Source organism: Hakea prostrata, chromosome 10 (genome assembly GCF_041222555.1).
Source record: "Hakea prostrata isolate BN-2017 chromosome 10, UWA_Hpros_2, whole genome shotgun sequence".
Taxonomy (NCBI): Eukaryota; Viridiplantae; Streptophyta; class Magnoliopsida; order Proteales; family Proteaceae; genus Hakea; species Hakea prostrata.
The window spans coordinates 3,313,589-3,340,193 of NC_142609.1; the positions used below are offsets into that span (position 1 = coordinate 3,313,589).

The 26,605-nt window shown below is 36.9% G+C and overlaps 3 protein-coding genes across 3 annotated transcripts; all 3 read right to left on the bottom strand.

Moving 5' to 3' along the window:
- Positions 1–1,152: 1,152 nt before the first annotated feature.
- On the bottom strand, positions 1,153–3,075 carry LOC149001513 (protein POLYCHOME-like). Its single transcript, XM_089137661.1, has 3 exons — positions 2,917–3,075; positions 2,435–2,808; positions 1,153–1,859 (listed from the first exon to the last, which is right to left on the bottom strand). Exons 2-3 carry the CDS (start codon positions 2,795–2,797, stop codon positions 1,515–1,517), a joined length of 708 nt encoding a protein of 235 aa, XP_088993787.1. The 5' UTR covers positions 2,798–2,808; positions 2,917–3,075; the 3' UTR covers positions 1,153–1,514.
- Positions 3,076–7,313: 4,238 nt separating this feature from the next.
- Positions 7,314–15,615, bottom strand: LOC149001514 (ras-related protein RABA4c-like). The gene is made up of 2 exons (XM_089137328.1): positions 15,049–15,615; positions 7,314–8,103 (listed from the first exon to the last, which is right to left on the bottom strand). The coding sequence occupies exons 1-2, from the start codon at positions 15,273–15,275 to the stop codon at positions 7,653–7,655; spliced, it is 678 nt and encodes a 225-aa protein (XP_088993454.1). The 5' UTR covers positions 15,276–15,615; the 3' UTR covers positions 7,314–7,652.
- Positions 15,616–17,373: 1,758 nt separating this feature from the next.
- Positions 17,374–22,136, bottom strand: LOC149001515 (inactive rhomboid protein). Its single transcript, XM_089138526.1, has 7 exons — positions 21,650–22,136; positions 20,557–20,745; positions 20,178–20,447; positions 19,453–19,563; positions 19,284–19,370; positions 18,669–19,162; positions 17,374–17,874 (listed from the first exon to the last, which is right to left on the bottom strand). Coding segments are annotated over exons 1-7 (1,521 nt in total). The 5' UTR covers positions 22,019–22,136; the 3' UTR covers positions 17,374–17,873.
- Positions 22,137–26,605: the final 4,469 nt, after the last annotated feature.

Sequence of the window (26,605 nt, forward strand, 5' to 3'; positions counted from 1 at the left end):
CTTTGTAAAAATTGGTGCTTGACCGGATTTTGGACTGAACCCTAGAAAGCTTGCATGGATCAGCCACTCCATATTAACCAAAATCAGGACTGAGCTCAGCCAATTCTGATCCAAGTTGGCTGATCCAACCAAAATAGATCAGTGAGCTATAGATTCATGACTCTTCAGATGTTCCTGGTGATGAAAAAATCCTACTCAATTGGAACTGTACTAGAAAGTGCTCTGTTTTCACTCAGACATTTGTTTCCTGCTATAAACTGTTGTATAACAAATAAATGAAATCATCATGTTTTAAATATTCACATTCTAGGATAGATACCTTCCTAAGTGGTATGCAAGACTTTGTACCAATAATCAATGCTGGAAGAGAGAAAAAATCTCCAGTTCATCAATCACATTCAAAATGGAAATTTCTCTGCTAGGAGTTTTCAGAGGTCCTCTGGGTCTTATACATCAATCCATAAGATCCATTTAGGAGTGCAGAAAGAACTAACAGTTTGCACCGCTAATGCATCAGCAACATATGGGGTTTCTTAGATAATTAAATTTAAAAGTTTCGTGATAAATAAGCAATTATTTGTATCATCACTTAACAGAATATAACAATATTTCTTCACAATTACTGAATTTTTTCAATTTCCTTTGCTACGAATCTCCATTGAGAAACATCAACAGACATCATTTTAGCAAAACAAATATATTTAGCTCACCATCCATGGGTTTATTAATTCAAATCTCAATTGCACTAAGATCTCAACTTAAGTCAGACCAGCATTCAACCTGACCAAGCGCAATATAGTCTTTGCCCCTTGGTGTGTTCAGCTTGCAGGCTGGCTCATAATTTGTAATTTTCGGGGCAGATAGCACTTGGCTTAAGAGAGAGTTTTCCCAAATTTGGTTAATAGAAAATTTTATTCACCCAAAAACAACATCCAATATGATCAAACGAGCACAATTTACAGAAGAAAATTCAATCTCATCTGCACTCATGCTGAGCAGCAAAAGCGCAAAACCATGATCCAGTAAGACTAAATAAAATTTTGCAGACAAACCCAAATTGCAAAATAAGGGAAATTGAAGTAAAATGCTATAACCATCAGACAAAAGACTCGAAATTTTACAACCAGATAGAATCTTTTTGTCTCACAGTAATGGAAAAGCCATAATTGAACCAAAATTAACTGAAAAATGCTTACTAGATTTTATTGAACAATGTCAGAAATCATACATTCGTCCAAGAATTTCATGAGAAATGAAGAGGAAACACCCCTATTTACATTGTTAAAGGCTATGTCCTCTAGTCCTAGTCAAGACCCTCAGCCCATGACTATAAGAAGCAAAACCTGCCTACAAATCCTACAACAGACCTTCAGCAGAACGCATTAATAGCCTACGTAGTGAAAGTGAAACTAATCTAACCACCCAATGAACCTCAGATTCATAGTTGATCATCAGAGAATGATCATGGAGCCCTTCTTACCTCTCATACTTCCCTTCAACCATTCTCTCTCCAATCATCTTATGGACATCAAGGTGTGCACCTTCTTTTCCCTTTCCAATTTTTTACCACTGCGGGACTTCTCAATTTTCCTGAACTCCTCCAACACAACCTTCTCAACCTGTTCGATGGAATTGAGAAGCTTCTTCTGTGGGGTAACAAAACCAGACTCTGCAGGATTATTCTTATCCAAGTCTTGTAAAACCTTTGATAAACGACTGCTGGAAGGTGTACTGGGCTTTACTGCAGTTCTTGGTTTGGGAGTTCTGAAAAATGTATTCTGGTCCCGAACAGCAGGCAGAGGGCTTTGGAGTAGAAGATTTTCAGGATCTGTAAGACGAGACCTCCTCCTCTCAATGGCCTAAACCACAAGGTACAGCAAATGACAAGCAGATAAATCATAGCATCATTCAGCGAGATAATGAAATACCCATGTAGGACAAAGATTTAGTAGTTCTATTCAAGACTAGCAGAAAAGCATCTCAACTTTACAATAGATCAACATTGAAATTCAGATCAACTCACAGACAAAGCCCAAAACAGAAAGTACAGGGCAAATATCACGTGATTCATTCAAATGAGAGAAATCCAATCAGGCTTCCACCGGAGAGCAAAAACAAATTGGCTTTAGAGGAAACCCACTTACAGTCACAACATCAAACAAAGAGCGGATAGAAATCTAAATCAAAGCTACATTTCAGCGAGATACTGAAACATTCATCGAGGCACAAAGATTGAGCAGTCTTTTCAAGATCAGCAGAAAAGCATCTTCAGTTTTACAATAGATCAACATTGAAATGCAGATGAACCCACAAGAGATAAAGCCCAAAACGGAAAGTACAGGGCAAAAGTAACATGATTCATTCAGATGCAAGAAATCCAGTTAGGTTTTCACTGGAGAGCAAAGAGAAATTGACTTTAGGGAAACCCACTTACACTCACAACATCACTGACATCCCGAAGAGGTCTCCTTGGGTACCAAGAAGGCAAGGGGCTATTATTGGTCGTTCCACTCACACGGCCTCGCCTAGTGGGTCTTCCCGTACGCCATCGTCGAAGAGTGTTCGTAGTTGATCCTTGCTGCAGAGTTCTCCCAGCAAACAAATTCCTCCCGCCGCTAACATCAATGGTCCTTGAAGGTGAAGCGAAGAAACCCCTCTGCGGCTGAGGTCTTGAAGGCGACACAAAATCACTCCTCTGCGACTGGACATCTTGATGAATACCTACAACCCGTCGCTGAGGAACGAAGAGCAGCTCCACTGCATCCGGCCTCACTAGTCTGTCTCTGGATTCCGGCATCGTTCTTGTGCCTGAAAGAAGGAAGAAACCCACAAATTAAAAAGGTTCACAAAGAAACCAATCTATTCTTCCTGGCGACCAAAGAATCAGATTTCTGAGAGAAGAGTAGAGGTGTTAACCTTGGGATCAGAACTGAGGAAGAGAAGAAAGAGTGCTTCGAGGGTTCTGCATTACAGAGAGGCTTCTCTTGGATTTGAAGAAGCGAAAAAACAAAAAATTGGCTCCTTCGTTCTCTCTCTTCTCTGGGAGGGTTGACGAATTGATAAAATGAAATTCAAATTTCAAAATGAGCGGCCAAAATGTTGAAACTTAAAAAGTTACTTTTTAGGTGGCATTTGAGTTGAGCTTGGTTTAACCGTGGTTGTGTTATGAACCAACCGGTTTACGGTTTTAACTTTTCGTCACATGGTGATGATGATTGAAGTTCATAAAAAGTTGTACACGTGGCTTACCATAAGCTGCGTTTGGTAGTCGAGAAAAGAAAAAACAATCATTGTATCATCTACATCTTTCTTTCTTCGCTACCAAACATAGCCACAGTGTCATGTGGATCGGTTCCCCATGTGGGCATGATTGACCGACGAGGACGGATATTTATCTTTTATGGAAGGAGTCCGGATCAGCTATCCGTCTAGTTTACCATTATAAATACAGGGGGACCCAGGGGTTGGGTGATAGGATCTTTTTTTATTTTTTAATTTTTTTTTTTTTACCTGTGGGTCCCATAGGGTTTGTGGTGGTAAAGTCGTCGGGGAACACTTCCTCAGGGTGATGATCCGAATTCTTATAGAAGCATGAAATCTATAATCGGACGAGACTTATGCTTTATGGAGGGTTTGGATCTGCCCCTTTTTATAGTCATACGCGTATTAACTCTAAACTCAAAATTCATTCTCCTTTGAGTTGCCATTAGAAGGAAAACCAAGTTTAAATTGCTTTAAATAAAGGCAAACTCGGTCCCAAAGGCTACCATACAAACAAGTCCCGAGGGCAGAGCAATTTTTATTAAAACTGTTTCGATGCCTTGACCTCTAGGTTACAACTATAGTACACCAACTAAAGTTTAAATTACTTCTAAACAAAGGTAAACTTGCTCCCAAAGGCTTCCGTACAAACAAAGTCCCCAAAGCAATTTTACCACGCAAGTATGTAGACTTTTCCTAACAATTTTTACTGAAACTGTTTCGATGCCTTGACCTCTGGGCTAGAACTATGGCACACCAATCTAAGTTTAAATTACTTTCTAAACAGAGGCAATCCCAAAGGCTTATGCACAAACAAAGTCTTGAGGGCAATTTTACCTCACAAGTATGTAGAATTACCTTAGGGCCTATTTGCTTACATGAATCTAGAGATTTCAAATATCTGGATTCATAAATATGAGATTTATACATGTTTGGTTGTGAAAATTCCTAGAATCATGAAATCTAGAGATTCATTTTTTACACTAAAAATGTGAATCTGTAGATTTATGGATATGGGGTGAAATCCAGATATTTCACATTTATTATAAAAGCCCTAAACATTTATGCTTTCACAAAAATCACTTGGACCAAACACATTTACATTCTCAAGGGAGCATTTTTATATTAATGCCGTCGAGTGGGTGCAAACCCAAAATCTCCCCTAGGGAAGTTAGATCTTTAACCGCTTTAACATACCACCTTTGGCAATTTTTTAAATAGTTGAAATCTCTAGACTCATGCAACCAAACGGTTTCGATACCTTGACCTCTGGCAAGTATGTAGACTTATCCTAACAATTTTTAGTGAAACTGTTTCGATACATTGACCTCTGGCCTACAATTATAGTACACTAACGTAAGTTTAAATTACTTCCATGATGTTAAGATTAATTTAAATATTAGTGATGCTTTTAAGTTTTAAAGAAAGATCATCCAACAGATTACTACATGGAGTGAGCCGTGCTTGATTTCATTAGAGATTTGGGAAAAGAAATTATTGGTAAAATTTCTGAGGATGATGGAAGAGGAACAAGATTGTAATCGTAGAAAAGTTGTTTGTTAGAAAAACACAAGGTGAAAACAATCAAATTTATCTCTTTTCCTTGGTTTATGCTTTATTCTCAAAAGTTAAGATAGGAATTAGTGAACTTTGAAAATAGTTTGAAAATAACTTGTCATTATTTTATATTCTGAGAGTATTTAGAATATATGCGAAACCAGAGGATTTACCTAGTAAGTGAAAAGAACAACAACATTAAGCAATTTCACTGGGTTACAATAACAACAACAATAAGCCGTGTCCCAACTAAATGAGGTCGGCTACATGGATTCTTGTCTTCCAATCAGTCATGTTTGAGGCTATGCTAGATACAAAGCCTAAGGTATACATATCCTTTCTAACCACTTCTCTTAAAATTATCTTAGGTCTACCCCTAGCTTCTTTTAGTCCCTTCAATCTGGATTACATCACCTCTCCGTATTTTTGGGCATTTACGGGTCTCCATTGAACGTGGTTGCGCCACCTCAAACAACTTTCTCGAAGCTTGTCACTTATGGGAGCAACTCACAAACCAACTCTAATATGATAATTCCTTATGTTATCCTTCTTAGTTTTACCACTCATCAATTTTAGCATCATCATTTTTGCTACACTGAGTTTATCTATATGGTCTTTTTTAACAGCCCAACACTTTACACTGTACATCATAGCTGGTCGAACAACAATCCTTTAAAATTTTCTTTTAAGCTTTAATGGAATACACCAATCACACAAGACCCCGGACGCACCTCTCCATTTCATCCACCTTATTTTAATTCTTTGGAAAACGTCATCCTTTAAATCACCTCTTTTATTTATAATTGAACCTAGGTACCTAAAACAATCACTTCGAGGAATCTCCTTATTATCAAGTATCACTGCCTCATCATCTGTCCGATCATGACTAAAGTTACAAACTAGATATTTTGTCTTCGTTCTACTTAGTTTAAAGCCTATTGATTTCTAAGCTGCTCTCCATGATTTTATTTTGGTATTACTCTCTACCTGAGTCTCATCAGTCAACACAGCAAAAACATACAAGGGACCTCATCCTGAATTTCTTTGGTTAATTCATCCATTACAAGTGTAAATAGATATGGGCTTAAAGTTGATCATTGATGTAGCCTAACTACAATTGAAAATTTATTCATTTGTCCCCCCACTATTCTTACACTTGTTACCAAACCATCATGCATATCATTAACTATGTCTACATATTTACTTCAACACTTTTTTTTTCTCTAGTACTTGCCAAATTAACACTCTAGGAACTCTATCATAAACTTTTTTTAGGTCAATAAATATCATATGAATGTCTTTCCTACATTCTCTATACCTTTTTCATAAGTCTCCTAATTAGGTGAATAGCCTCCATTGTAGATCTTCCTAGCATAAACCCAAACTAGTTCTCCATAATTGTAGTTAAGTGTTTCAAACGGGTTTCAATTACTCTCTCCCATAATTTCATAGTATGGTTAATCAATTTATGCCCCTATAGTTATTACAGTTTTGAATATCTCATTTATTTCTGTAAATTGGAACCACAATGCTTCTCCTCCATTCATTTGGCATTTTCCCTGTGCTGATAATTTTATTAAACAACTTAGTCAACCAAACTAGTCCATAGGTTTTTAAGCTCTTTTATATTTATATTAGGATTTCATCAGGACCTTGTGTTTTGCCGAATTTCATCATCCTTAGTGCTTCTTTTACTTTGATAACGAAATTCTCCGTATATAAGTTCGAAAATTGGTGCCTTGGTGAATGGTTTAATCGTCCGAATCATAAGTGCTTGAAGTATGCTTGTTTAGTAGATTAGAAAAATAGATTTTCTATCTTTTCTTAATATCCTCATCATATGCTAGTACTTTATTATCTTCATTTTTAATACATTTAACATGGTCAAAATTTCTACTCTTTTTATCCCTCATCTTAGCTATCATATAAATATATTTTCCCCTTTCCTTCGTGCCCAACTTATTGTATAATTCTTCCTGTCTTTTCTCTTGTTTTAAAACTCTGTAATTTTTTTAGTTTCATTTCTATCCAACCTATACCTTTCATTGTGTTACAACATTTTTCCAAAAGAAAGCAGCACACAAAGTAAGAAATTTAGTTGATATTCTGCAATTTCACTTGCTGTAAGAAGGGAACAATGACAAAAACCCAAAACATAAGATCAAATATGAATATTTGGCGATTCAGAAGTGGGTTGCAGGAATTGGGATTGGGTCTATTTGTTCCAGTTCAAATTGGGTGACTTACTCATCTGATTCTGGTTTCTCTTGCTTGTTCTTGGATGCATCTGAGAACTAGGGTGCAGGATACCATCTCCAATTTAACAGGTTATTATGCTACTATGTTGGGACACCATGTATTCAGATATGTATAGGCATACAAACAAACGACATTGTACATCAAGACACACGGACACACACAGAAACAGAGAGAGAGAGAGAGAGAGAGAGAGAGAGAGAGAGGATTGCTCATTTCTTGATATAAAGTAACAGCCAACAGAAAAGAAGTGTATTAACTGAGAAGAGATACATTACATGAATAATTGGTCACAATATCACAATATCAGTGTTGTACAAGTTTTTCAACATTCAAAGAAGAGAGAATGCAAATGATTTCACATACCAAATGGCATGACTCATCGTCTGCTGTAAGTGATTGTCATTTCAAATTTCCCAACTCATACTAAGATAAGAATGAAACAGGAAAAAAATATAGCTACATATGACAAAATTTCAGAAAATAAAAAAGAAGAGAGAAGAAAATGTAAGAAAGCTCAGGAGAGTAAATAATGATTCTCACAAGCAGTTTCAACAAGATAAATGTCAGTGGTATACTTAAGAGGAAGAACAACATGAGAATTTTTTTCCATTAGATTCTGGTTCCTGGCCAGGCACAACGATTTTTGTTCCCTTCAGAAGTGCTGACTTCCCTCCGGATTCTGATTCTTCATTTGCAATGAGAGCCTTCTTGCTAACAATCCGGTATATATCTGTAAGGGCAGTAAGGAATGCAGTCTCAACATTTGTAGCCTCAAGGGCTGATGTCTCCATAAAGAAAAGATTCTCTCTTTGGGCAAATTCCTTGGCATCCTCAGTTGGAACTGCTCTTAAGGTTCCTAGGTCAGACTTGTTACCAATGAGCATAATGACAATATTCTTATCAGCATGCCCTCTAAGCTCCTCCAGCCATCTTGCTACATGATCAAATGATTGACGCTTTGTCATGTCATATACGAGCAAAGCCCCCACTGCTCCTCGATAGTATGCACTTGTCACAGCACGGTACCTGATTCATTACCCATGGTCTGTGTAAGAAACTGAACAGTAATAAAGAATAAATAGTGTGAATCAATTTGATTGACAAAACCAGAAGACAACAATAGAATTTAGCTTACTCGACATACGATAGCACAAACTTGGAACCCTTCAGTTTGTGCACATATAGCATCTGGCAAAACTAGTAAGCATTTCAGGGACATGATTACTCAAAAAATCAAGAAGAAAAAATGTTCCCAACTTTGTATCTTCTAGGGAAAGATATTCAAAAGTTCAGTAAGTTTAAGACCAAGACATTTCCCGAATTTGACCTCACTCAAAACTTTTGCTGTTTAAGACATGAAGTAGCATCAGACAGGCTTTAGTCTTCTCCCTTCTAAGTACTGCCCATCTCTCCCAAACCCACCAAACCAAACTCATGATCTCTCTTCCATCTAGAAAATTTGGCAAGAGATTCAATTCCTTACATATAAATTATCTTAAAATGACATATCAGGAAACAAAAGAATTAAATATTGACCATCTCAACCATTTATATTGGACTGCGATTGTTTCAAGTCACCAATCTGCCCCCATACACAAACTTTTGCTAATTAATCACAAAAACTTCATAATTCTGTCACCTTTTCCACTCAGGCAACAAAATCAGAATTTAGCACACATTGAGAACTGAGATCAAAGAAATGGGGTGAAGTAAATCAAAGTAGAATAACCCAAAGTAAAACTTGATTAACCATGTATGAAGCTATAAGGAACTATAAGTCCTTTGTAGATGAAACCAGGAGTTATGCTACTGAAGGCTCCTCATGGACCCATTGGATAAAGTACAAAATCAAAACCTAATGCGCATATTCCACAGAAATGGCACCAAAGGATCCAATGTATGAAAATGATCAAAGAACATTTAACAAAATCCTCAATCCTAAGGCTTTCCACCTCACTGCCAAGCCACATCTAACATATGGGATATACTTACCCCAAAGCTACCATGTGTATACCGATATTAATGCTTCTTCACCAAAATGCCCTACCCAATTCCAGGTTAGGCCTGCCAAAAAAAAGAGACCAAGGCAGGCTGAAACCGTGAATGATGTAATTAGTAGCATATGGTCACACCTGCTCTCAATTAAAGGAGGGTATTGGAACCAACATAAATGAGTCTGGGGCACTTGCTAAGAAATTCTAAATTCTATTAGAACATTAGAGCAGAAAAGAAAAGCCTACAAGTAGAATAAATGATGCTTGCAACAATTTATTAGATGTTTTCCAACTAATGTTTCACCAAGAAACAATTGGATAAGAGGAAAGAAATCAAAATTTCATTAACTTCCTGTCTCCTTTGCCAATTCCTTGGTTGCTTTAGAAGGTGATGTAAACTAGATCCAGGACCAGCCAAAGAGGGCCCAGAGGGTTTATTAACACCCTACGGCCCTACCAGCAACATAGGCAATTTTGTCCAAGCATAGGGGTATCTTGGTAATTTTCTTATTTTTGTTGAGTATAGATTAGGGTTCAGTTGGATTCAATATGTCTGTGGGGCCCAAGATCTATTTTTTATTTTTAAATTTGAGTCCTTCTATTGCAAGTTATTAAAGAGTCCTGATTAGAGATGGATTCCTAGTTTAAGGAGTCCACTAGACTTGTCCTACTCCTTGCAAGGAATCTACATCTACTCTAAGAATTCAAGTTGGATTCCTCTAGAGTAAGTTATGAAGGTTTGTTGTGTGAGTCAAAGTGTTAGGAGTTTCAGTTTGATTTGAATTGCAAGTTAGAGTCACAATTTGATTTCTTTTCTAAAGTTGAGACCTAGTCTAATTTCTTTTAGTAGGCAATAAATAATGTGATGCCCTGCATCTCATTATACTATTATTTTGATGTTGTACTAATATGTTCCAAATCCCATATATTTTTTAAATAATTAGTAATGTTTGAACCCCCGATCCATAATCGGGTTGATACGCATTTCCGTCCATTTGTCTCTTATACAGCGAAGTGAGATTGAATTGATGACAAGAAAAAAATCAGCGCAATTTTCTGAACTTGGAGGTGTTAATATTCGCATCCTTGGGTGGGGCCCTATGTAAGAAAATTGAGTGGGCCCACAAGCCCATAAGGCAATCCCACTGATTATTTAATACCATTTATGTATGTATATATATGTGTATATATGTATGTATAATATTAAGAATATAGTATAAATGCAAACTTATATATAAACATACTGACAAGTGGAAGGAGGAGGTGGCACATATTCTCTCTCCCCCTCCCACCTCCTAACGAGGATTAAATAGAGGTGAAGTGTCATTTAAATTAATATACATATGATATTTATTTTTAAAATGAGAAAAGAGGAAGTGGGGTGTCGCTTATTAACTAAGTGAATATACATATATTATTATTATATATATAATATTGAAACGATAAGAAAGAGGAGAGAAATAAAAGCGAGGAGAGAGAGAATAAGATAAAGTTTGTACGTGAAAACAAAAGAAAGAGAAAGAGAAAGAGAAATTAAAGAGGAGAGAGAACAGAAAGAGAAAAGAAGAGAGAGAACGGAAAAAGAACAAAGATAGAAGAGAAAAGAAGAAGAAAGAGGAAATGAGAAAGAGAGAAGAAGAGAGAGAGAGGAGAGAGAAAGAGAGGGGAAGCTTTGTTTGGTTCCCGCATATTCTTAAATAGTTGAGAACCATTTAGAATATAGGAGAAAGGCATGCTCTAATTGATTTGGGATTAGGAGGTGCGCCATGTGCCTAGAACAAGAACAGGTAAGTGGTATTGACTAACCCATGTATGTTGTAAGTGGATGGTTTCACTCAGTAAAAACAGGTAATATTCACTTGTTAATATAAAACCTATCTTAGTTCTTTTACTTGTTCGATCTATTAAAGTGTGTGATATGTTGCCTTTTAAATAAAATAGAAGTGCATGGAATTGAATGATAGCTGAAGTACCTGACTTAAATATTTGAATTGAAGTACTAGTAACATTCTCGAACTGCTAAACTAGGAATAAAAAACAATGCTTATACTCGTTGAATTTGAAATTTGTATGTTTCTTTATTTAAAGAATGGGATTGTATTGATAACTTTATGAAAGGTGTCAAACCTTGTTCACATAAGGTTAAGTGATAATTAAAATGAAAGAGGTGCACTAAAATGGAAGAGGTATAGTAATGCAAGGTTGAAACTGAACATAAAAAGAGAAAAGAAAATGGAGGAAATAATATGTTAACGGCTTTTATAACTCCTGGTACCTAGTGTACCCAAATGGGAAGGCATGAATCGAAACAGAAAGTGAAAAGAGAGACTAAACCGATGATAACCGCTGGTGGAGAACACCTGGCCTTGTGCCAAGAGACTGAAAAGAGAATCTCCTAATGAGAACCTCTAAGACTGAGATGAGATTGATGCCACTTGTTTGGTTTAGATTAAGGGTGTCCTCTCTACAGGTTGAGCATAGGTCTGGGTTAATAAAGAAAAAAAATGCATTATATCATATGATACTTTGGTGTGGTAAATGGATACATGATGATTTATCTGGTTTGCTTACAGGGCTGATCATATCACTTATTGGGATCACAAAGCTCATTATTATAAATGTTGACAGATCCCCAGATACATGATAAGGGCAAGGGTGCTACTACCCATGAACGCATTTAAAGTAGAAGATAGAACTTCTTTTTGCAACTGATGTTCGTTAAACTTAATTGTGGAATATATATTTCTTTTGACATTGTATGTATTTAACTAGGTACTGGGTGAAAACTCAAATGTAAGTAAAATAGGACTTTGGACCGTATACATATGTATATGAGTCAAACTGTCAAATAGATTATCTATTTGTCCTTGGATATGTTTAGTATAGTGTTATTTTTTTTTTTTTAGTGGCTCTTTAACAAATTGATACTGAGAGGAACTGTCACCTGTCCCAGTTGAGTGTCTGATGAAGAATTGGCAGCAGATACAAAAGAGATAAAAGCCCAAAGCTCAAGCCCATTAAAGCCTAAGGACATGACCCAAAACAGCCCATGTCTTGCATGGGCTAGGACTATTGGAGTGGGTTAAAATGAGCCCATGGTTTCATGGGCTTGGAACACTTTAGTGGAAGAAGAACAACCCACCTATTTTGAACTAAGCCCAAATCTAGCTTTGAAAAGTCAACAAAAGGAGCTAGTAGGTAGTGTTGGTTAGTGGTGTGGTAGGTGGATGTTTCCATTAATGCTTGTAGTAGGTTAATGTTGTGTGGTAGGTGGATGTTTCCATTAATGCTTGTAGTGGTGTTGTGTAGTGGTTGAATGTTTCTATTATTGTTTTGGTTAGTGGTGGAGTGTAGTAGGTGGTTGTTTCCATTAGTGTTTTGGTTAGTGGTGGAGTGTAGTAGGTGGTTGTTTCCATTAGTGTTTTGGTTAGTGGTGGAGTGTAGTGGTTGGATGTTTCCACTAGTGTTTTGGTCTCTTTAGAGTGCTATATAAGAGACTCATGTAAGAAGGGAAAGAAGAACTTATGAATTGAAGTTAAATTGCTTGTTAGCATTCCTCCTCTTTGGAGAACCCTTGTGTTTGATCAAGGTAGGTTGGTGTTCGATCCAATCGATCCACCTTGCGGTGTGAAGCCCGGGTGTTACATGTTACATTATTATTGTCACTTTCTTCATTATAGTTCTACCCCTATTTGAAGATCTATTCAGTCCATTTCGTTATATGTTATTTTCCTTATAATACCATCTTAGTTTTAGCCCTCTTTCCCATCTAAACTCTGTCAATCCACCTTGCGGTGAGAAGCCCGGGTGTTACATGTTACATTGTTATTGTCACTTTCTTCATCATAATTCTGCCCCTTGTTTTGAAGATCGATTCAGCCCGTTTGGTTATTTGTTATCATCCTTGTAATACCACTTTAGTTTCCGTCCTCTTTCCCATCTAAACTCTGTTTCTCCTTAAGTCTATCAACTCTGCAATTGACTCCCTGTGAAAAGGTCCTATTTGGGTACTGTTTTGATTTATCAAATTCGGAATCTACTTCATTTGGCTACTGTTTTGATTCAATCAAATTCAGCACCTACATTAGTGTCCTTAACATGGGTCCCACCTAGTCTTAAGAACTGGGTTCGTGACAAATAAGCCGTCAAACCTTGTAAACAGCAAGTTGATTTGACGAATAAAAATTTAATGAGTCATGGAAGCAAGCTAGAGAGGTTGTGGCTTCCCTAGAGGGGGCCTGTGGCTACTTCAACTAAGAGATTTCTGCAGTTTTTCATTGATTCCAGCATTCTTCCTCAGTCCAGTCAGTCCTAATAAGATCTCAAGTAAGTACTAGCCCCCTTCCCCCACCTCAGCCCCATTCCCTTTTCTTCTCTCTCCCACAAGTCTCCCCAACCCTTATGACCCTAATTCTGGAATTCCAGCCCCTTCCCCCCCCCCCCCATTGCAGACAACCCCCTGCCCCTCCCAACCCCTGTGGCAGCCTTAGGAACCCTCCCCCTTCACTATTACCTAACCCCTACCCTCCCCTGATCCTAATCTACCATTCCAGCCGTTTCCCCCTAGCATTTCTTCTTCTTTTCTTCCTTACAAACCTGCACCAGCTTCTGGAAAACCCCGATTTTAAAAACCTAAGTTGCAGCAGCAGCTTTGTAAAATAATTAGAAACCTATTCCCAAGACCTAAACCCTTTTCCTTTCAGAATTAGACCCAAACTACAGTCCGCTACCTTTGATCCTAACTTCTAGCCCTTTCCTATCTATAAAACCCTAGAATTCTACAAGTTATTTTCTTATTAGGAAGTCCTAACCCTAGAATTCTTTAAAATCTAAAATTCTCAAACCCTAATTCAAAATTACAGTTCTGAAATTACAAGTATAGCAAGGTTTAAGGATTGAAAACATAAAACCCTAGACCCCTAAGCCTGGCCAAACCTACCTTAACCCTAGCCTAACACTTGCATCACTAGAATTTGTCAAAAAACCTCTCCATCGAAGGGTATTCCAGCCTTAGAAGACTGCTGATTCTCAGGGAAGAAGATCCTGGAGTAAGCCTAGATCTAGGGCATTATTCCAATCAACTTCACCCTAGATCTTGGTTCACATCAAAAGGTATTTTAAGAAATTTGAGAAAACTCTTGCCAGTATCACTGAGGTTTCAATCTGGTGCTTTAATAATACCACCATTAGACAAAGAAGGTAATATCCAATTGGTTATAACATACGGAATAAGCAAGCAGATACTCATTAAAAATGAGGGGGGAGTGAGAGAGAGAGAGAAGACACAAAAGGGATATAGTATCTTAGAATCGGAAGTTTTGGGCAGCAACTCTAAGTGTAGTCCTACAACAGTGAAGAGAAGCAACCAGTGACTTCCTATGTAATCCTTGAAAAACAAAGACCGAGAAATTATGTGGGATTTAAAAACAAAATTAACTGCTTCTTGTGTTAGATCAATTCAATAACTAAGCACGATCAAATATGTTGCCCGTAATTCTCCATTTGATTTCTCTCCTAGCCTTACAATCATGATGGAAAACTGCCACAAAAATATAGAGAATTCATAATAATCTCTAGAATATAATTCTTTTTCTCGATCATGCAGGCGACTAGGAAGGATTTACAGAGATTGAAGGTTGACTATTTGAATACCATTAAAATGAATAAGCAACACCAAGATTTCACAGCCGAACAAGATTACAAATAAGGATGTAATACATGATTTTAGTAGAAGCAAGCTGGTTTCTCTTGAAAATAATGTTGACACAAGCATCAGTATGTCTATTCTTATCCTACGCATGACAGAATCTCAGGAAAGATAATGACACAGGATGAAGTGAATTGGTTGAACATACATATAGTTACAGATAAAAAACAAAAACAAAAACAAAAACAAAAACAAAACAAAAAATGAATGTTTTGACTTACAATAGGAAGAACACAGAATTAGGGAAGGAAAAGGGTGCAAAAAGAGTACCTTTCCTGGCCAGCCGTATCCCATATCTGTGCTTTGACAGTTTTGTGATCTATAACAAGCGTCCTTGTCTGAAACTCAACTCCGATTGTAGCTTTTGAATCCAAACTAAATTCATTGCGAGCAAACCGCGCAAGAAGTTGGGATTTTCCAACTGCTGAATCTCCAATCAAGACTACCTTGAACACATAATCAATTTTCTGATTGAAATCCCCATACAAATTCGACATTTCTCTCTCCCTCGCAAATCTAATGAAACCCCTCCCTAAATTCGCAACAAAAGAAAGGGACTAAAATCCAAAATAAGTCAGGATAGAGAAGGATCAAGTGGGTTCCAATTATAATCGGATAATGTAGGAGATTGTGAGAGGTAAGGAATTGTCATGAGGTTTCTCCAGACAGAAACAGAGAAGAAATACAACCGAATTACAAGTTTAGGGTTACAGTAAAGAAAATGGAAGAAGCGAAGAAATGAAGAGGAAAGAGATGACTTTTCAGTTTTCAGATGAAATGGTCTTCACGACATGGAAGAACAGCTTCTCCTGAATCTCCTGATTCCCGCAATAGAAAAGGAGCTGGAGAAGATGAGACCAACCAACGGCTTGCTCGGACCCTTTTAACGGTTTTCTCACGCGCCCTGGATTCAGTATCGGTATCGGACTACTCAGGGCCGTTCCGGAATCGGGTGCAGCAGATACCGATACGGTTGGAATCCCATCGAACCACTACTAGTTCAATTCAGAAAGCATCAGAATTCAGAACCAGTAACGATCAACATGGTTGACCCATTATTACTAAGAGATTCATTTAGAGCTTGTTTGGTTATCTGAATCTAGAGATTTCAAATCCTTGGATTCATGAATCGAAAATTTATACCTGTTTGGTTGTAAAACATTAATGGATTTGTGAAATCCAGGAATTTCACTTTTTTGCCTAAAATCATGAATTAAGTCATTCTTGGATATTGAGTGAAATCCATGAATTCCACAATAAGTATAAAATTGATAAAATTTGTAGATTTACGTAGAGTAACCCAGCAGAACTCTCCAAACTTCGATAGATTTGAAGCTAACCAAACAGTTAATCTTTTTTTTAATCTGTAGATTTGAAATTCCATTTCATTTCAAATCCTTGGATTCATATAACCAAACAAGCCTTTAAATTTGAAATTTATAACTCTATTGGATCAATTTGGGACCCTTTATCAGTTGCATAGATATACTAAGCCGGATTGAAACTGGACCGCTCATGGGTTGGACCAAAACCGGTTATTAGCAGTTGAGTTGAGTTTGCTTTGGTTTTGTTTCAATCGTGTGAGAGTGTGTTTATTTATATACAAACAAACGATGTGGCCCCAACTCCATGTAACAAGCTGATGATCTACAGCTGCTATTATAAATAATCCACTTTTATTTGTTAAAACAATATTTAAATCTTTGGAAGCATATTAATTTCAATTCAAATTGTCAACGGTTATAAAATTAGTTGGAGATAGTGGCTGATCACTCCCTTCTATATGAGACAGAAGAAACTTGCTTAAATTTAAGTTTGAGATTCCACAGCCAGGGTAATTTTGGCATCTATGTTACTGTTATCATCTACTAATGCAGAAGTAACCTAAAATGTAGAACTTAATCTTTCAAAATTAATATATTTACATCTCCAATGAGTCTAAATCCATAAACAGGCAAGTTTGTAGAAAATAAAAACACTCAAAACATCATTTACCAAGAAGTTTTCTTTGGATGAGTAAGTAATTCATTACAGCTCAAACAAATGGCTCAAAAACTTCAGAAAAGCTAGAAGCACAACACAACACAACCACAATTTTTGGCCAAAATGTATAAAACAAGTAGGCGAAGCTCACCAAGACAGTATCCTGTCCGTGTGGTGAAAAGGGGCCTCACAGTGGGCATCTCAGCAAGGAGTAATGTAGCTCACAGAGGGCATCAAGGTTGTAGCATCACATGATACACTGAAGTCGCAACAATAGGGCTGACATTGCGAATCAGCCACAGGGCAGCTAAAACCAGAGGCAAAGAAGCAGCAGGGTAGCCGCCATACACAACAGATGGCAAGGAGCATGTTCCATGATTGTGTGAAGTTCCTTCTTGCAGACTGTAAGATAGATGCAGGTGCCAATCTTGCACAGATGAGATGTACACAACCATAAATGGAGGAAAAGTAGACAAACAGAGAGAAGAGGAGGAGAAAGGAGAGACACAGGCAAATGAATGACAAGTCTGGTACTTTTTCTTTCGTATTTGGGACAAGGAGAGCAAAAAACTACAGGAATTTTTCCCAGTTTCCGAATTCACAACTTTGGGAATTGCTCAACAGTGACCAGAGTGCTACAAGAATCAACCATGCATTAGCATTCGAGAGGATACATGCCAGAACATGGAAGAGTATTGACTGAATTAAACTTTGAAATTATGGCTATTCAGATAATCCTCACCATAAACCACCCACGCAACAGTCAAAATTTCCACATTATAATCCCAAATGACACAATATAGGTACTCAATTAGGAACTTTCATAAACTTATGAAAGACAGGCTTCCAAATGAGTTTTTCCTTGTTCTGCAACTACATAATCACCCCAAGTAATTAGTTTCCTTACAGTATTAAATACATAATACCAAAAAGATTTGTTACACCAACAAATATTATGGAGCCTATCATCTTATTATGTTCACAGTATCCATGCTGAGCTCAAATGCTTGACGGTGTGGTTTTAAAAATGTGAAGGGTTATGCCATGCAGGACCTTGATGCTCTCGATGCTTGACAGAGTAGAATCCATTGAATATCACATCCCCACCTTGACCTGTTAATTAAAAAAAGAAACAATAAAAAAATTAGAAAACAAACCCAGAATATTCATTCTCTGTTGAAGTTTGTTATACCAGGAATGCTGAATTCCATGTCGAAGTTAAATAACATATGGCCATATGGGTAGGAGTGAGGTGGGAAGTAACAAAACATCATTTTGGGCTACACCTTCAAGGGCCTAGAGAGCAAGAAAAGAAGAAAAAGTTTAGTGGGAAGATTTACTCCAAGAAAATCTTCACACGTCTTGGTTTTGAAGTTTCAATGTTTGTCTGTTCAAACATATCCAATGGGCATTAGTATCTATCCTTCTTTTAAATGATGAACCATGTTATGCAATACGTTCCACTTGCCAAGGATCAAAGCATTAGACCTGAATCTTCATACCTGGAAACAACAAATCATCTATGTTGGGCACTACAAAGATACTATTTTCACTCTCTTGGGTCACCAGAGATGTCTAACATGAGTATGGCTCAGTAAGGCCCATAACATGAATTGTCCAGGAAAGATAGCCTCAAACAATAAGGTGGTTTTGAGTAATACTGAAGGAAAAATTTATGATCATGGTGAACACGGATAAATCTGGGTATAGGTGGACAAATCTTCAGCGTGCAAAATTTTTAGCCAATCAGAACATAAATCCTGAAAATTATTATTACATACTTAATACTATTGATATGATCTGGCCCTGGGTAAATGGACAATGGAATATAATTCATGTAGACTCTACCGCATCTTACTTGGTTAAGGCTCAATGCATTAATATAAGAACTTACAAATAGAACTTACTATACGGCTCTCTTCGGTTGTACTTTGTCCTTTGACACTGTCTGAGTGTGTCTTTTAGTCCTCTTCATATCTCTCTCAGTTGATGCTAATCTTTTCTGCCTCTGCTTCGTTGTTGAATCAAGTCTCTGATTTAATGAGCTCTCATTCAGAGGGCTTGCAGGTCTCTGCTTCCGAGAAATGTCAGCCATCCTTGGAAGGGAGACCGGAGCCTTTGAATGTGGCTTCTGAGAACTGTCTGATAATTTTGGAAGGGATACTGAAGCCTTGGCCTTGCCCAACATCAGTTCTCCACTCAAACCAGTTCCCTCCTCACGAGCAGGTCTTTTCTCATCCTCATACAATTGACTTTTGACAGGAGAGTCTGGGTCAGAAGATGATGGACTAGCGCTACTCTCCATATCATAAAGGAGATTATCTGCCATGATTGGAGATTGCTTAATGTTTGAGTTTGAGGCAGTGAAGGAGGGTCTCCGAAGCCTTGTTAGATGTGTCACCTGCATTTAGCTTTCCAAATTAAGTACTGGGGTTTTGGCTCAAGATATTAAATAGCAATTCTTTGCTACCACCAGACAAAGTTTAAGATAAACATACAAGTCGAAATTTAACTGTTCTGACCTTTTGTTCTAGAACTGTAATATCTTTCTTCAGTTTTGTGATAACAACGTTTTTTCTTTTAATAACATCTTCTAGCTCCACAATCCTCTGTAATTAAGAAGAGAACTATAATAAGTTTGCAATTAAGGTTCTAACAAGGTTTAAGTAAAATATAAAGAATGCTAATTACCTTGGAACTGGCAGCTTCAGATCTATCAAGGGAAGCTGACAGCTCCTTTATGATGGCATCCTTTTCATCACATTCCTGCTGAAGGTTGTAGATGTCTTGCTCTGAGTTTAGCTGTAAGCAGTGCAACAAGGCATTAAAAAAATAAGCTGATAGTATGTAAGCTCTAATATGCTTTAGATTGCAAATTTAGCCAAAATGTTTACCACAAAAGGTTTGCTAAGAACTGCCTATCAGAAAATTCACTTTGATGATAATCATGTTGGCAGATTCAACATTTGATAAATGAACAACAGAACCTTCTCTAGGTAGTATCACAATGTACTAAGCCGAGGCTGTGAGACTATCATCCCTAGGGAGCATGTTTCTAAAATGCTAGCATAACTTGATCCAAGTAAGATTGTATGTTCATTGTTCAAGTCCTAACATTTTCCAAACAAAGAGGCAAAAATCTATAGTTTCCAGATCATTGTCATGTATTAACAAAAAATAGAAATAGAAAAATATCAGTTGGTAATATAAAAATTTCAAACAGAACAATCATATTCAAAACTCAAACCTAGATTCGTAAACCTTCCCTTGGTCAGGCACCCATTGTCTAGAGTGAACTCATTAATACCCAAATTACCAGATACATTGGGTTACTAGTTAATGCTTCTAGTATTCCCCAAACTAGAATACAAGTTCAGAACAAACTACTTAACTTGGCTTTTATGTCATTCTCTAACCTGAATATCAATTAAAGAATTCACACTTGTGGACCAGTCAGACATATCAGACATCCGACGCTCTTCTTGCTCTGCTATATTTGAGGAAGGTGTCTTGAACTTGGCTTTTGGATCAAATTCTCTTAACTGAATATCTATTAAGGAATTCACACTTGAAGCCCAGTCAGACAAGCTGGACATACGGCGCTCTTCTTGCTCCGCTAAATTGGCAGAAGGTATACTGTACCTGAATACCTCATCTCCACAGCAAGAATTCTCAAAAAGGGGAACCTGTGTCAAAATTAGCAAATCACAATTTCAACCTCATATGACAACCAATACAACAACAGAAGAAGAATCCTACCCCACCTAATAGAAGAATATCAATTACAGTGCTTACCATTGGATTATTTGAAGAAAAAAGATGCTCATGGCAAACTTGGCAACCACAAGGAGAGATTGTAGTTTCACCAAGTTTGATTTCACTATTTGGTGGCAAGTCAACATCTTTTTCAGGCTGGTCTTTCATTATGCTCATCTGGTTGCATAGATCGTCAAGCTTCTGTTGCATGCTGGATAAAACTTGATCCTGAAAGGCAAAAATGGAAATTCAGAACTCCACTAATAAAAGGAACTATTAACTATTAGCAAATAAAATGCATAAAATGTATACAGGAAAAAGGAGCAAAACTATGAAGGAATAATATATAAAGAAAATGCAGACAAAGTAGTGACTTGGATCTCCACCAATCCAACCCCCCCCTAAAATTAAAAAAAATAAAATAAAAAGGGGAACAACAAATTATGCTGCCATTGATGACAATAATTTCAACCTATGCTCTCTTTATTTCTGACCTTGCAATCTGGTTCTAAACCGTGGTATCAATTCCTTAAACCCACATAAGATAAATTATTCACAATTGACAGCCATTTTTTGAACAAACTGTAAGATTAAGTTTTCTGTTCGAGGCAACTATTAGAGCTGGGGTTTATATCAACTTCAACCGGCAATTGATGCATTATAAGGGGCTACCTTCCATTTCAAAGAGAGTCTATTGGCCCAAGCCACCAAGTAATGTGAAAGGAAATCATATAGAAAGAAAACATACAGCCAACAGAATAATTGTAAATTACAAGGAAGATTAAAGAATATATATATATAACACAAAATACCACACAACCTTCCCAATTGATTGTTTTTTATTGATTTTCCTTTCCAATATCATCAGTTGCCTAGAGAGCAAGTTTTCTTTTCTTGGAATAAGCTGAGCATTAGATGGGAGCCAAAATCATGGAATTTGGGGTTAATCCTGCCATGGCAGGGATGTTCGAAATTGACAGGCAGCGCATGGCTCAAATCATTCCCAGGAGAAACCCTAATCCCAAAAATGTAACTGACGTATCAGCCGAGAGGAGGAAATGTAACCGAAGTAACAGTTTAAATGAATCCCGAACTTTCGAAGTTTCATCAAGAAGTTGCAATTACTACTAACCCTGAGAAGTACGGATCTTTTAAGTTGACATATTTGTCGAGATTTCTTCGAATCAGCAGCAGCCACAGCAATCACGGCGACAATGAGGATTCGTTGAATGGGGGTAAATAGCTCCCACGCCAGAGCTTCTGTTGGGCTGAAGGAACCTCCAATAGCCTTAGCAGAGCTGGATTCTTCTGCACCAACGAGACGACCTTGGAGAGAAACCCAAGCCAGCTGCCGAGATGCAGGAACCGGACGACCAATAGGGCTGAAATGGCTCGACAAACGTCGAGAAGAGGGCGTGAAGGAAGGCGAGAATGGAGCCAAGGATACAAGAGCTGGGGCAGCATGAAAGGCGTCAGAGTTAAACTCTTGATCGTCTTCCATGGCTCCAAGATCTTCAACGCAGGCGTGATTTCAGCGAGGAGGATTTCGCTGATCACTCCTTCGGAATCTCCGGAGAGGCTCCGGTTCTGTCTGAACATAAAAATTGGGTTTTTGTAAGATCGAGACACAGGGAGAGAGAGAGAGAGAGATTCAAATTTTTAGATTTGGGAGGGAAATTAGCTAAACGTTGAGGGTTTCATTTGTCGCATTTTTCCTTTTTAGTTCTTCATTATTAATTTATTATTATCAAAGTTTGAACTTTGAAGAGGATTTTGTTAGCCGTTGGGAATGTATCAGAGCATATATTTTACCAACCATTCAAAAACCGAGACTTGCCATTACAAGTTTACCAAAAAGAGACTTACCTGTCTTACCATTACCAGGAGAGGCTTACCCAAAAAAACCCATTACAGATCCTAAATTGATGGACCGTTGCAGTGAAAGTGATTTACAACCCCAAAAAAAAAAAAAAAAAAAAATTCAAAACTATGATTTTAGACACGTGGCATCTTAAAAGTAATATGATCTTTACGTGTGACCATGAGTTTGGTTTAGACGAATCCGGATCCTCACCCCGTCGGGGTAGCACAGAGTGCTCCCGACGGGTTCCTGACCACACAAAACAGTGGGGCCCATGGATGAAATTTTAAATTTTTTTTTTTCAAAAAGTATTTTTCACCGTGGGCCCCACTGTTTTGTTTTGTGCGCTGTCGAGGGAGCTGATCCGAACTCGGTTTAGACGGTTAGTCAACCAGCATCTTTTAACGGAGAGGTCATGGATTCGACTCTCTTTGGTATACTTTTTTGAATGGAAAGCCATACTATAATTTGAATTTTTTTTTTTTTTTTTTTGGGTAAATCAATCATTTGAAATCTCAATACTTGGTATGATAGAAATGTTATTGACTTTTAGTTAGTGCTCAAATTTAATGTTCTACTCAAATTATAACAAAGAGAGGTTAAGCCATTATTGTTGCATTTATAGATTTTTATTTAATTAAAGTTGGTTGAAAAACTTCCTTGGTTACTTATATTTATTTTTTATTTTTAAATAATTATCTATTTAATTTTAGAGTTTTTTTTACCTGGCACCCACTATTATTGGGGTGAAAGTAAGATTTTTATTTGTTGCAGCCACTGCTACATACAACCACCAGACGCCATGCAATCAAAATAAAATCGAATAGTGGAGGTGGGGGTTTTACGTATAAATATTACTTTCTAATTTTACATTATAAGGGTTTAATAGTAAACTAATTTACAAAATCAAACCCCTCGATTTACTCGACTCTGAAATCTCTCTATTTTGTTTTGCCCTGCTCAAATCCTACCTGATCGAGGGAATCTCATTCGTAAAGCACCTTGTGAATAGAGGGAACCTCACTTGTAATCTCGTCTCATTCTTCTTCTTCCTTCCTATAGTACAGTATTGGATTTTTATGATATTTATTTGGTCCAAACAATTCCTTGCAATTTCTAGGGTTTTTGATTCTTGGATTAAAAAAAAAAAAAAAACCAAATCTCATGTTCAACCTAAAGAATTGGAGCTACGTACAAGTACACATAATTATGTGACAATCAGAGGACAAAGAAGACTTAAAAAGAAAATGAAAGAAGAGTGAAGCAATGCAGAGATCTCATGAGGTTACATGAAAACAATAGACGAAACGATCGGATGCATGCAAGAACAAATTGTCATCCTTGCTCTTCTTTCTTTTGTCCTCTAAAATCTGCGTAGACCATTGGAGATAAAGAGAGAGCCTTCATAGAAACATAATCAAAATTTTGAGATTTTGTTGTTCGTTCTTGATTTACAAAATCAAAATAATGCACATAATTGACCTAAACCAAGTATCATTATAAAACAATAACTGTTGGAAAATGCCATGTCAGCATTGCCACATCGGCGTCTGATAGTTTTGATGATAACAAACACAAATTACTTATCTACATGGAAATATTTGCATGTAAATATAATATATGGAAATGTTTGTATGGAAATGATTTAATAGAGAAACCTAATCAAGCCAAAGCCAAATTAGGATATTGATGAAATGGAAGGATGAGATGGTATGGAAAGAATTCAAATGTAAATAATGATGAATGGAAGGAATTCAAATGAGAAGAGTGATGAATGGAAATAATTAAAATGAGATGATGAAATAATATGGAAAGAATTCAAATTAGAGACAATTAGGGAAAGGATGAAAAATCATTCTTATAACGCTTAATAAGTATCATTATAAAACAATAACTGTTGGAAAATGTAATGTCAGCATTGTCACATCAGAGTCTAATAGTTTTGATGATGACAAACACAAATTACTTGTCTACATTGAATTGTGACTGTCCAATTGATTACTAAAACAAGTGGACCAAATCCAACTCATTGGACCAAACTCACCAGATGCTCAAGCCGAAGTCAAGATCAAGTAATATTGAACAAAGAATCAAGGTCAAGATGAGCATCAAGATCAAAGCACAAGAATATGTAAAAATCAAGTCAAGTTCAAGACTTAGATGAATTCAGGACTTATAACATATCTACATGCACTCATATGTAATCGCATTAAATAATATGCATATCATGTCACTAGACTGACCTAGGACATATTAAGAGTAAGGGTGTCAAAACCTAACCCAAATAGTTAAAATCGAACCGAATCGACCCGTTATAGCCCGAACCAACCCGAACCGAAGTTTAATGGGTTGTGTTTGGGCTAAACAACCTCAGTCAGAACTGTTTAGCCCGAGACCAGCCTGTTAAACCCGTTATAAATAAATAAAATAAAATAAATTTAAATGTAAAAGATAGGAAAACCCCCAAGTATCCAATATATCTAAATTGGATGTAAAGTGGAGGTGTAGAAAGCTCAAGTCCAAACCATGCTCATCAAATTGGTTTGGGTCTTTCATAGAAAAAATGGTTTACAAGTTTAATTTCATTATGCTTCTTATTCTTAATTATGTGTTGGTGTTGGGTACTTGAGCAACAGAAGACTTTCAGGCAAGGAACGAGATTTCGTTGGATATCGTTGTTCGCACCCACACGAATCTCGATGTCGATCCCAAATAAAAACCCTCTACTTATCACAAGCAATTTGAATTTCCCTAAAAATTTTAAAATATTCTCTACGGTCTTACTCAATGAACGAGTCACATCACATAAGTCACACGTTACACTTCATTATTACACACCTGCAAATAAGATTTAAAAATTAATAAAATAAGATGAAATATCTTGCAAAACGCCCAACAATGCTCATGTTTAGTTTAATATTTATTTTATCATTTTACTTTAGAATCCAGGCATCCATAAACCACGATGTTGCTCATTGGAAACGAAAACATAAAACTATTTGAAGTGAACGACGAGAGATGACACCGCGGATGGATCAAAGAAAAGGCAAATGCATTTGTTGCGGGATGAAGTTCGGTGTTTGGGCGAGCTCAGTAGTTTTACTTGCGAGAAGACATAACAAGGAGCACGGTTTCACCGATTTGGGCGACCCGGAGAAGTTTTCTTTCTTTCTCTCTTTCTTTCTTCTTCTCTTCAACGGCCATTTTCTTGGATCGTCGGAAATCAACGTCGGATATTCGACACTTGTGAATCGCCTTAGAATCGTCGATTTTCGGGGGTATCAAACAATTTCGCCTTTCTACCGGAAATATTTCATAAACAAAATACTTTCATGCTTTTGTATGATGTTGGCAAAGTGGACCAAGGAGTTAATCTATACGTCACATTGAATCATCTTGTCAACAATTTTTCTAGCGGATATTTATAAACAAAATATTTATTTTTGTAAAGTCAAAACCAAGGAGAAATATCTAAATACAAGAAAGTCTCTTTGATTGATTTAGAATAAATTTGATGGTAATTCATTCAGATCATTAAATACATTTAAAAATTTGAAATTATTAATTTACCCAAAAAAAACATTTTGAAATGATTATACCATCATTCCATGCGTGATTCCATATATAAAATATTTTATTATTGGATTTAAGGGTGGTAGTTTTATTTGGAAATACACTAATACTTTAATGTGTCTATCTCTTTTTCTTAAAACAAGGGATAAAGATGTCCTTTCTAGTCGGGCTTGCATTATCAGTGATAGAGGACAGAGGTAGTCAGGTTAGTCTAAACCCAAGTTGAATCCCATCTTAGGGACCTAAACATCCAAACACGAACCCTACCCCACTTGATCAAGGTTTGAGAATCCCAAACCCAAACCCTATCCTATCAGGGTTTTTCTAAGCTGAATCTGCCCTAATTTACCCTCCTGATAGGGTCGAAGTAACTAGCTTTGTTTTATCCTCACCTTACCCTACTTTTATTGTTAAAAACAAAGTTTTTTCATACATGAGTTAGTGGTACCAATTCAAAGAGATTTGAACCCTTAAACCCACATATAATTATAAACTACCAACCAAGGTAAATCCATCAATATTGTTAGTTAAATATTTGCTTAAATAATTATTCAGGTTTGATTCATACATAATTTTAATTTGATTAAATTAATATAGGGTTTGATAAGGCCAAACCGGGGTGATTCGAGGGTGAAACCAAAACCTATTAGGCCT